At 50.4% G+C, this 12,295-nt stretch overlaps 1 protein-coding gene across 1 annotated transcript in view; it reads right to left on the bottom strand.

Annotated features, from left to right (window-relative positions):
• Positions 1–348: 348 nt before the first annotated feature.
• Positions 349–12,295, bottom strand: part of FBXO10 (F-box protein 10) — a 68,399-nt gene continuing 56,452 nt past the window's right edge. Inside the window, exons 8-11 of the mRNA XM_033238065.1 lie at positions 10,872–11,141; positions 7,947–8,260; positions 5,339–5,520; positions 349–2,185 (exon numbers count right to left, since the gene is read on the bottom strand). Coding sequence (XP_033093956.1) covers positions 2,011–2,185; positions 5,339–5,520; positions 7,947–8,260; positions 10,872–11,141 — 941 coding nt within the window. The 3' untranslated portion in view covers positions 349–2,010. The remainder of the gene's footprint in view (positions 2,186–5,338; positions 5,521–7,946; positions 8,261–10,871; positions 11,142–12,295) is intronic.

Below are 12,295 nucleotides of genomic sequence, written 5' to 3'. Positions count from 1 at the left end.
GAAAAAGTACTAACTTCTCAGGTGACATATGGATGTAGCAAAAATTCTAAGATGCTAAGTGAAGTTGGAGAAGTGTGCTCCCGGGTCTGAGGTCCCTAAGCTGACGGTCCAGTGATCCACGGGGACAGCCTGTTTCTGTTGTCTTCACAAAGCCCACTGGGCAAGCAGGCAGGAGTGGAATTATAGCCCAATGGAGCCCTCCAGCTCTCTATCAGGAGCTGTCACAGCAATGTGCGGACCCAACAAGATAGCCCCAGGACTCTCCTGTCTCCTCCAGAGGAAACAGTGCTGGACCTGGCCGTCTGGGAGCCCCAGGGTATGCCCAGACCAAGGAAAGGCTTCCCAAAGTGCCTCTTTTAAAATATAGAACTTTATTTTGGTTACTGAGGTTTTTGTTACTGTTGGTTCACAGAAAAGTCATTTCTTAGAAAATAGTAAAGGCAGCATTTTGTACAGCGACTCACATTGGGGCCACCAAACAAGTGCAAAGGAAGCGCCAGGGATAGAAGAGGCCAGCACTCTTGTGCCCAATGTTCTCAGGGAGAACCCAGTGCTCCTGGCTCCCTCTCCCCTCTCCCATCCCACCCAACAGAGCAGCACCTAGGGCCAATAGAACCAGCCATGCAGCCAAGTGCATAACAGTGACCCCAGCAGGCTGGTGAGGGGCCCCACAGGAAAGGCTGAGTGGGAGGGGATTGTTCAGGCTGAGCTGGCCCTGCATCCAGCCCCCTTCCTCAAGCAGTGGGGTCTGAGCTCGCCTGGCTTTGGGACTTGGACATATTCACAGTACAGTTCAGTAAAGTCCTCTGGGAGCTGGCCTTCCTCTCCTCACTCAGGCCACTAATCCCACCCCAGCCCCAGGCTGAGATCTGGGGACACGCAGTCAGATGTGGCCCTACCTAAGGGAGCACACAGGTGAGTGGGGGTTCAGGCTATGGATCCAGATAGCTCTAGGACAAGGCAGAAAGTGCTCAGTACCCTGAGAGGGAGCAGAGAAAGGCTACTGAGGTCCAGAGGGGGAAAAGGCGAGGAGAGCTATGTGGAGGTGGCAGTGTCTTGGCTAAACCTTGAGGAAAGGAGGACACGGAGACAGGGGAGGGCACGCCAGGAGGAGGAAAAAGCATGAGCCAAGGCACAGAGTCGGGAGGCTCAGGAGGGTCAGTAAAGGCCGGCGCTCATCCATGAGAACACAGATGCAAACGAGAGGCCCAGGTTCTCCCATCTGGACAGCCTGGTGCCAAGGAGGGTGGCTGGTGTGGGCGCGCTGACGTGGGGTTTGACTCCTCCTGCATTTGGGAGCCTTTGGGGATGGAGTAGAGCCTTGTGCATCCCTGCCCACCAAGCCGAGCACCTGCCTGCATGCTGGAGCCCCACCTGTTTCAGCATGTCCCTCTCTCATCCCTGTGCAGCCTTTCCGTGGGGCCTCCTGTTGCTCCCAGGTCCTTCCTCCCTCCCAGGTCCATGTCCAAGTCCTCAGGTCAACCAAACTCAACTCCTCCAGCCTCCAGAGACAGCTGGGAGGGTGTGGTAGGGTCCTTGGAGAGACTGAGAGGGAGACAGGTCTAGCTAGCAAAGGGGAAAATTCTGGGGCAGTTGTCTCTCTCCACCTCACTAGAATCACTTCCCACCATCAGAAGTAAATCTGCTCTTCCCTGAGAAGAGTCTGGGTTTGGTGTGTGTAAAACACGGTTCCTTAGAACTGAAAGAAAATCCTGACCAAAAGCTTCAGCATTTGAGCTTCCCTAGCTCTTCACAATCTTTATAGACGTTGAGTGACTGGAAACCCACCAACTTCTATCCCTTCTTGAAAACCATTTCCCCCTTCCTTCTTGTTACGGGCTGTGGAGCTGAAGTGTTCTGGAGGTACTGTGTTTTAAAGGCCTGGGACCCATTTGTTCGGGGGAGGGAGGGCCAGAGTCTTCTGGTGCTAAGAATAGTGCTAAGGCACTATTTCCACCTTAGCTTCTCTGAGCACCCATCCAGGCTTGGCCCTGAAGCAGGTCTGGGTCCTCACAGGATGGTGCAGAAGACACTGCGGTTGCTGTGGTAACCACCTTCCACCCGGGCTGTGATCCTCGTTGCCATGGCCGTCACCTTCTGCCCATTGTGGGCTGCCGAGGGGCGTCTGAGAGAGGTTTCGAGGTGCGGCCGTGCTGGCGGGTTCACCAGGCGCCACGTATCAGACCTGGAGGTGCAAAACGAAAATCAGTGAACTTCTGAGGGGTCTGCAGTGCTGTCTGAATGCCCTGCACAATCTTAACTTTGGTTCCAGATTGGTGGATCCAGGTGTTTAAATCTGGGTGTAGGTTTTATCTTCTAGTTTAGTGTTAGCCCAAAGAGGTGGGAGGATGAGAAACTAAGGGGCAAAAGCCCTGCATTCCACGTCCAGCTCTGCCTTCAACTCTGCATGTAGCCTTGGACAAGGTCGCCCTAAGGCCTAAATTTTCCCACTTTATTTTGAGACACGGTCTCACTCTGTTGCCCAGGCCGGGGTGCAGTGGCACAATCATGGCTGACTTTAGCCTCAACCTCCTGGGCTCAAGTGATCCTCCCACCTCAGCCTCCCAAAGTGCTGGGATTATAGGCCTGAGCCACTGCACCCAGCCGATTTCCCCACTTTAAATAAGAATCTGGATAAGATCATAGGGTGGGTGTTGTGAGATAGGGTCTCATTATGTTGCCCAAGCTGGTCTTAAACTCCTGGGCTCAAGTGATCCTCCTGCCTCAGCCTCCCAAGTAGCTGGGATTACACGTGTGTGCAACGGTATCCAACTTTTCCTCTTCCATTTCTTTTCAGCTGTATGACCACAAATGTTTATAGAAGCTTTATTCATAATCACCAAAAACTGGAAACTACCTAAATACCCTTCAGCTGATGAGTGAATAAACTGTGGAGTCCACCCATACAGGGGAAGACTACTCAGCAATCAAAAGGAATGAATGCCTTCCATGCAACACCATGAATGAATCTCCAGCATGTTAGGCTAAGTGAAAGAAGCCAGACTCAAAAGACTACATACTGCAGGATTTCTGGGTTTTATTTTTATTTTTTTTTCTGAGATGGAGTCTCGCTCTGTCACCCAGGCTGGAGTGTAGTGGTGCGATCTGGGCTCATTGCAACCTCTTCCTCCCAGGTTCAAGTGATCCTCCTGGCTCAGCCTCCCAAGTAGCTGGAACTACTGTTGCATGCCATCACGCCCAGCTAATTTTTGTATTTTTAGTAGAGACAAGGTTTCACCATGTTGGCCAGGCTGCTCTCGAAATACCGACCTCAGGTGATCCACCCGCCTTGGCCTCCCAAAGTGCTGGAATTACAGGCGTGAGCCACTGCACCCGGCCACGATTTCTTTTATATGACATCTGGGAAAATGCAAATCTACGGGGGATAGAATTTAGAGGGCTTCCAGTCACACAAACTCTTGTAGAGAGTATGGAGGGCTGGGAAAAATAAAATAATAGTGAAGCTGTGGTCACAGTTTTCTAATGCTTGAGTTACAAGGAACCAGCTTTACACACTAAATCTCCATTTGCTTAAGGCAACACATTGTCTTATATGTATTTTTATGATAATGATGTTACAGTGAAAGGATTGGAAAGTTGTGGACGGAATCAGAGGTTGGTTACTAGCATGTGAGTAAAAAGGCCTAAGCATGTTGGGAGGACTGTGTATATTTGAGTTTGGCAGCAGGGGAGCAGTACTGAAAAGGAGATGAAATGAGAGGCTGGAAGAGACAATTAGGACCTCAGGGTACACAGTGCACAATACCAGAGCTGCCTCTGGCAAAGTGTGGGCTGTACTCTGTACCCTGGGGTCTCCAAAGGGGAGGAGGAGGTGGATCCCAGGGAGTCCACAATATAATCTGCTGGGATGTGTGAAGAAAATGCTAGAATTTTGATTTTTTTAAACTTTATACTTTAACATTTTCTATTTTGGAGAGAGTTTATAACGTAAATAATATACTGCTAGAGAAACACATAGAAGTTATAAATAGGTATACCAGTGAGGCACGGTAGCTCACACCTGTAATCTCAGTACTTTGGGAGGCCAAGGCGGGTGGATTACCTGATGTCAGGAGTTCGAGACCAGCTTGACCAACATGGCGAAACCCCGTCTCTACTAAAAACACAAAACTCAGCCAGGAGTGATGGTGGGCACCTGTAATCCCAGCTGCTCAGGAGGCTGAGGCAGGAGGATTGCTTGAACTTGGGAGGAAGAGGTTGCAGTCAGCCAAGATTGCACCACTGCACTACAGCCTGGGCAACACAGCAAGACTTGGTCTCTAAATAAATAAATAAATAGGTATACCTACATCAGGGGGTTTCCTCAAAGAATATTTTTTCCTGAGAGTGGGTGTAATACAAAAAGTATGGAGATCATTACTACAGAACCTGAAGATCCATGAGAGGTTTTTAACCATGGATGTGATGTGACCAGAGCTCTCACTTAGAAAGATTAAACTGGCAGGATACGTGGGACAACCTCCAGAGTGGAGCAGGGGGTAGCCACGGGCAGGGAGACTGGCAGGAGGCCGCTGCAGGGGGATAGGTGACATTGGCGGTGCAGGAGTGATACCGACTACAGCAAATATCACTGTGATTTTACACCCAGAATGGGAAAGCAAAAGCACGGCCCAATCAGAACACAGCCCGTGCAGAGGCAGCTGGAACAGCTGTGCACTGCAGTAGTATAGGCGGTACAGGTTAGGGTGAGCAGTGCTGAGATCTGAAGTAGGGTGGCAGCAGTTGGGAAGAGGAGGTGCCGGAAAAGGGAACATTTTAGAAGCAGAATCAACAAGACCTGGTGAGTGACTGGACATCTTCGGATTAGGGAGAAAAAGGGAGCAGAAGTTTTGTTGTGAGAACAGAGTGGATGGTGATGTTGCTGAAATGGGGAACATGAAAGGACAGAGAGGTCTGGGGAAGATGTGGGTGGCAGCAATTGTGATACACTGAGGCAGAGCGACTAAAGGACAGCAGCAGCAGCAACTACCATTTTTACAACCCCTCAGAGATTCAGCCAGGTCGCGTGATCTTATTAAATGGATTTTACTAAGGTTCAGAGGTGTGAAGTAAGTTGCCCAAGGCCACACAGCCAGTAACCTGCAGAGCTGAGATTTGAAACCTCGCACCCCTGACTCTTAAAAAGCTTGTTCCCTCCCGGGGAATCCTCGGCCCCGGCCTGACACAGAGCCAGGCACAGGCCTTTTTCTGACTGGAGTCGACAGCTGGCAGTGTTGCAGGGAGCCCGGGCAACCATAATCCCTGGGTGTGGGCCTGGCTTCTTCCGGGAGCTTACTGTGGCTCTAGAGGACTGGTTCAGGCAACCCCAGGCACTCACTTTTTCTTGAAGACCAGGAACTTGTTGTTTTGCATGACACATTCTCGGTTGTTTGAGATCTGCTGAAAGATGGTCTTATTTGTTTTGCCCTGGAAGATGATGTTTTCCTGCACCAGGGCCTTGGCACGGCCCCGCACTGCAATGCCATAGGCCCGGAATGAGTGGATCCGGTTCTTTATTACCTGGGAGAGTCAGCCAAAGATTGTCACACCTCAGGGACTCATAGACTGAGCAGGCAAGTGAATTATCAGTTCTAAAACCGAGGGGCAGGAACATGCTAGGCAGGTCAATGAAGAGCCTATGAGCTCAAAGAAAGGCACCAAGAACAGTCTGGGGGAGCCAGGGAAGGCTTCCTGGAAGAGGTGATAGGTAAGTTGTAGGCATTTATGAGATGCAGAACAGGGAGAGCTATTGCAGAAGGAGAAACAATATGCAAAGGCCTGGCAGAGAGGGGAGGTAGTGTCAGGAGTCAGGGCCACTGACAAGCCAGCTGAGACAAAAGTGTCCCGCTCTCCCTTCTTCTGCTCCCGCGGTGCTCAGAGGCAAAGCCCCAGAATTCTTTACTCCTTGCCTAAAGTCACTAACCTATGAAGCTGCAGAACTGTAAAAAGGCTTTAGGCAACCCAGCAATCCCACTGCTGGATGTCTACCTAAAGGAAAAAAAAAGTCATTATATGAAAAAGTCATATGCTTATGCATGTTGATAGCAGGACAATGTACAATTGCAAAAATATGCATTCAACCTAACTGCCCATCAGCCAAAGAGTGGATAAAGAAATGTGGTACAGGCTGGGTACAGCAGCTCATGCCTGTAATCCCAGCACTTTGGGAGGCCAAGGCAGGTGGATCACCTGAGGTCAGGAGTTTGAGACCAGCCTGACCAACATGGTGAAACCCTGTCTCTACTAAAAATACAAAATTAGCTAGGCATGGCAGCACATGCCTGTAATCCCAGCTACTTGGGAGGCTGAGGCAGGAGAGTGGCTTGAACCCAGGAGGTGGAGGTTGCAGTGAGCCAAGATCATGCCATTGCACTCCAGCCTGGGCAAGAAGAGCAAAATTCCATCTCGAAAAAAAAAAAAAGAAATGTGGTGTATATATATATATATATAGACCACGGAATACTACTCAGCCATGAAACAGAATGAAATAACGACCTTTGCAGCAACTTCGATGGACTTGGAGGCCTTTATTCTAAGAGAAGTAACTCAGGAATGGAAAACCAAATATTCTATGTCCTTACTTGCTCACTACTTATAAGTGGGAGCTACGCTATGAGGATGAAAAGGCCTAAGAAAGATATAATGGACTTTGGTGACTCGTGGGGAAGGGTGGGAGCAGGGTGAGGGATAAAAGACTATATGTGGGATACAGTGTACACTGCTTGAGTGACAGGGGCACCAAAATCTCAGAATTCACTACTAAAGAACTTATCCATATAACCAAAAACCACCTGTACCCCCAAAACTGTTAAACTAAAAATTAAAATAGAGCCTTTGGGATCATAATTCCACAAGGACAGGCACAAGGTCTGTTTAGCTCCACAATGAAACAGGGCTCTGCATAGAAAGGTGCTCAGAGCTCAGTCTGGTGGGGAGACAAATAGGTAAAGGAAGAGATACCAAGCACTGTGGCGAGTGCTGTGAGGACCGAGCACGGTGGCGAGTGCTCTGTGAGGACCGAGCACGGTGGAGAGTGCTCTGTGAGGACCGAGCACGGTGGAGAGTGCTCTGTGAGGACCGAGCACGGTGGAGAGTGCTGTGAGGACCGAGCACGGTGGAGAGTGCTCTGTGAGGACCGAGCACGGTGGAGAGTGCTGTGAGGACCGAGCACGGTGGAGAGTGCTCTGTGAGGACCGAGCACGGTGGAGAGTGCTGTGAGGACCGAGCACGGTGGAGAGTGCTGTGAGGACCGAGCACGGTGGAGAGTGCTCTGTGAGGACCGAGCACGGTGGAGAGTGCTCTGTGAGGACCGAGCACGGTGGAGAGTGCTGTGAGGACCGAGCACGGTGGAGAGTGCTCTGTGAGGACCGAGCACGGTGGAGAGTGATATGTGAGGTAGGGGTGGGCAAAAGCACCAAACAAGGGGTACCTCAAACAGCCTCGGGTGGCGGGTGGGGGCTCAGGGACTCTTCCTGAACAGACACAGCTAAGCTGCAGGACTGTAGCGCAAGGCGGGCAGGGGATATGCGGGGTATATAGGGAAGAGTGTGTGCAAAGTCCCCAAGGCAGGATCTCTCTCATGAAGCATCTACTGTACGCCAGGCACTGTGCAAGATTCTGTTAAGGAAAGAGAGCTGAAATAGTGTGACTTTGACCTGGAGACCATGAAGATACCTTGGGAGGCTCCCAACACCATGACAAGGAGCTGACACCCCATCGCTGGCTTCCTGCTGGTGAGCCCTTGTTCATCCTTCAGGACTCGGTTTCTCTGTCCCCTCCTGTGGGAAGTCCCACCCACATTTCCCAGGCTGAGTCCTGGCAGGAGGGATACGGTCCCTTGTAGTGCTGAGTGATTACGGTTCTGTTCTCAGCAGAGGCCACAAGGACTGTCCCAGGGTTGTGCCCTGTGTGGGCACCACATGTCACACACATGCACACATACTCACTTTAGTGTCGGACCTAGGCAGCAGCTGCAGCCCGCTGCCCCGATTGCCAATGATATCATTTTCAATGACGATGGTGCTGTCGCCCTTGGTGATAATGCCATGGCCTCTGTTGTCATAGATACCATTGCCCCGGAGCTCCACTTTGCACTGGGCCTCAACCTTGACCCCACTTTGCCGGTTGCAGGAGATGCTGTTGTTGGCCACTCGGGTGGGTTGGCTGCTCTGGGCCACAGTAATGCCTCTGTCCCCATTCGCGTGGATCACATTGGTGATGACATGCAGTGCCTCGCTGCTCTGGACATAGAGTCCTGAGGCTATGGGTGGAGGGGTTGGAAAGCACAGGGGGGTCCCAGGGTCAGCCCTGACACCACCAATCAGGAAAAGCCTTCCCTGAATTGTGCACTCCAGGAGAACGGAGTGGAGAAGAAGAGGTAGCAACACTCAGAACCAACCCTTGAGTTTGCATCTTCCAAGCTGATGAAACAGGAGGAAATCCAGGTGCGTCAACAAAACTCTGGTTCTTCTGCATGAAGTCCTTATTCAGTGTAGCCAGGCAAACATGATGTGAGAAGGCTCCTCTGGCCTGAGCTCCCACCATGTGCTTGAATGCCTCTGGCACCACCGCCATCCTACTGCCACTTCCACCTCCCTGACGGGGTGCCCACTACCGCCTCAAGGCTGCTCACTCCCCCTCTGAACAGGCAGATCTACTCATTAGAAGGTTTTGCTTTGCTCTCCTTCCTACACTAAGCTGGAATCTGCCTCCCTACTGTTTGGGGAAATTTTCTTCTGAATGAAAATTCTGTAATTTTGGAGTAGAAAACTTACTAAGCGAAGTAATATGTGTCAAAAATGTGTTAGAAATTTGGGAAAGGGAAACTGACGCTTGGGGTTGTGTGTACTCAAAGACACCCTATTGGAGCAGTGCTGGGGGAGGTCGTGTGCTGGACGATGACTGGGGCCCTGCAGCAGTGTGGAGCCACCAGCCTGCAAGCTCAGATCTCTTCCTGGCACCAGCCTGTTGCTTCTCCTGGCTTGGTTGAGAACAACAAAAGTAAGTATTTGTGAATGTAGGTGGCTTTGCCTGTCGTACCGGACAGACAGCATGGCCACATGGAGGAAACTCTGACCTGGGAGGGGACAGAACTCATTTTCCGAATAATTGGGTTAGGGCTGCTGTTATCCATCTCCCTGTCCTCTACCACTACCACAGGCAAGTGCTTACCAGGCCCAGGAATCTTGTTTTGTTTTGTTTTGTGACAGGGTCTTGCTCTATTGCCCAGGTGGTAGTGCAGTGGCACCATCATAGCTCACTGCAACTTCAAACTCTTGAGTCCTGAGCTCAAGCATCCTCCCACTTCAGCCTCCCTAGTAGCTGGAACTACAGGTATGTACCACCACGCCCAGCTAATTTGAAAAAAAAATTTTTTTCTCAGTAGAGATGGGGCTCTCTATGTTGCCTAGGCTGGTCTTGAACTCCTGAACTCAAGCGATCCTCCTGCCTTGGCCTCTAAAAGTGTTAGGGTTACAAGTGTGAGCCTCTGCACCTGGCCCAGGAATCTGTTCTTAGTAAGCCTTCCTCCATTTCCTGACCCACCCATCCATCCTACCCTCCAACCCCCACCCCACAGTGATTTTGATAATCAGCTAGCTTTGGGAGCCCTGGAGTTAGATGAACTACACAGTAATTTTTTTTTAATTCAAGAAATATCAAACATTTTCTACCATCTTTTTTTTTTTTTTTTTAAAGACAGGATCTCACTCCTGTTGCCAGGCTAGAGTGCAGTGGTGCGGTCATACCTCACTGCAGCCTTGAACTCCTGGGCTCAAGTGATCCTCCTGCCTCCTGAGTAGCTGGGACCACAGGCACATGCCACCAGATCCAGCTAATTTTTCTTTTTCTTCTTCTTCTTCTTTTTTTTTTTAAAGAAACCAGGTTTTGTTATGTGGCCCAGGCAGGTCTTCAACACCTGGCCTCAAGCAATCCCCCGTCTCGGCCTCCCAAAGTCCTGGGATTACAGGCGTCACCCCTGGCACCTGGTCTCCCTTTTTCATCAGGTTTAGGATAACATAGATTTAAAACACTTTTATTTTCTGCCTAAGAAAGAAAACTCATTGCCAATTCAACCATGATATGCATCTCATGAGAGATGTTAAATTGTGAGAAAGGTATCCTAGCATTGATTAAAAGTGTATGTGCCACAGGTGGGATTTGGTACTGCAGGGACAGGGGCACTGAGCTGGGTGGACTTCAGTTCTTTGTCTCAAGTTCATGGCCTATCAGTGTTGATGGAACAGCCACAGAAATAAATACAGCCATGAGGCCTCATAACAAATGCCAGTGGGGCTGGGGAGGGCCCGGTTCAAAGGAGGAAGGAATGAAGGGGTACATTCACAGCAGGTTTTGAAGTTCAAGTTAGTTTGGGACATGTGGATGGGAGAAACGGCATGAGTGAGGTCAGCAGGTTAGGAGGCAGGAAAGAATGGATTCAAGTTTAGTGAATAAATGCAGGGGGACTGGGGATCAGGCTGGAAGTGGCTGATGAAGCCTGAGGGCAAGTTGGGATCAGTCTGCAGAAGGCCCTGCCTGGCGGCTGCACCGTCTAAAAATTAAGGAGTGCCTCTGCTCAGCCACCCCACTGTCTGTGAAGTGAGGAGCGCCTCTCCCTGGCCCCCACACTGTCCGGGAAGTGAGGGGCGCCTCTGCCTGGCCGCTGTGCAACCCTCCAAGTGTGAAGTGGCAACCTTGTGTGTGATCTTTCTGCCCTCCCCAAGTTTGCATTTTTGACATTAAAGTTTATTTTTAAATTAACATTAAATTAAAAGTTTTAAATTAAAATTAAATTAAGAGTTTTAAATTGGAGAAAAAAAAACAGTGGGGAGCCATGAAAGGTTCTTGAGCAGGGGCTGAGGGGGTACACTCACCTCCATTGTGATTAATACTGTTAGACTCAACAAGAGCTATGGTGATGGGCCGGCGCAGTGGGTCGTCCTCCTTCTCCAGCTCTGTCTCCCAGAGGATGGCGTCCCCATCCTCGCTGAAGTTCTCTTGAGCCCTATGGCCTCGAGGTAACTCGCTGGAGCCATCCTTCTGGCTAAACACTGCCACTCCATACAGGCCATTGTAGCTGACGTGGTTGCTGGTGACATGGGGGAGGCTGGATGACATCATCCACACACCACAGCCCTTGTTAGCTGGAACAGTGAGAGGAGCTGGTCACCGACACTGAACTCAGGTGAAGCGGCATCTGAGTCTCCCTGAGAGGGGAAGCAAAAGCCACTGGCCTGGGAGAGAGTCCCTGACTTGCTAATGACCTCGGACAAGCCACCTGATGGCTCTAGCTGCAGACTTCACCTTCACACAAGAGAGGTCGTCAGATCAGGTGAACCTCACAAGCTTGGCTCGTTCCACACAGTGTGAAAGTGCTCTGAGGACTGTCAGGGCCACATGTCCACATCAGAAGCACATGAACCCACAGTGACAGTGCCAAGGGGGCACCAATCCTTCCCTGCATAGGAGGCAGCCCAGTTGGAATCCCAGCCCTACCACCTGCCAGCTGTGAGACCCTGAGCAAGTTACCAAACCTCTCTCTGTCCCTCAGTTTTCTCATCTTTCAAATGGGGTTAATAACTGTGCCTCCTTCAGAAGACAAGCATGAGGATTAAATGTGATTGTGCATAGAAAGGGCCGAGCAGAGAGGTGGGCCTGAGTCACCTTTTTTTTTTTTTTTTTTTTTTTTTTGAGGCGGAGTCTCGCTCTGTCGCCCAGGCTGGAGTGCAATGGCCGGATCTCAGCTCACTGCAAGCTCCGCCTCCCGGTTTACGCCATTCTCCTGCCTCAGCCTCCCGAGTAGCTGGGACTACAGGCGCCCGCCATCTCGCCCGGCTAATTTTTTATATTTTTTTAGTAGAGACGGGGTTTCACTGTATTAGCCAGGAGGGTCTCGATCTCCTGACCTCGTGATCCGCCCGTCTCGGCCTCCCAAAGTGCTGGGATTACAGGCTTGAGCCACCGCGCCCGGCCTGAGTCACCTTTATTATCATCACTGTATTATTAGAGCTACAGTCCAGACAGATGAAGGCTCTGCCCAAAGTCACTGAGTGAGAATAGTTTTCTTCCTGCGATTATCTTGTTTTCCCATTATATTTTCAGTTCTCTGGATCAAAAGAAAGGATGAGAGGAGTGACATGCACATGAGCCAGGGCTGAAATGGTCCTGTTCTTAAGACATGACACAACTCCTGTCTTTTGCTATTTTAAAAGGGGATAAAGCCTTCTGCTTTGCTAACCCCGGGGTCAATCTGGACTACAACGTGATTTATTTATTTATTTATTTATTTTGAGGCGGA

This window comes from Trachypithecus francoisi, unplaced genomic scaffold (assembly GCF_009764315.1).
Source record: "Trachypithecus francoisi isolate TF-2019V2 unplaced genomic scaffold, Tfra_2.0 Lachesis_group16, whole genome shotgun sequence".
In the NCBI taxonomy this organism is placed as follows: domain Eukaryota; kingdom Metazoa; phylum Chordata; class Mammalia; order Primates; family Cercopithecidae; genus Trachypithecus; species Trachypithecus francoisi.
Note: the sequence above shows the minus strand (reverse complement) of the source record. Positions and strands in the feature narration are given on the sequence as shown.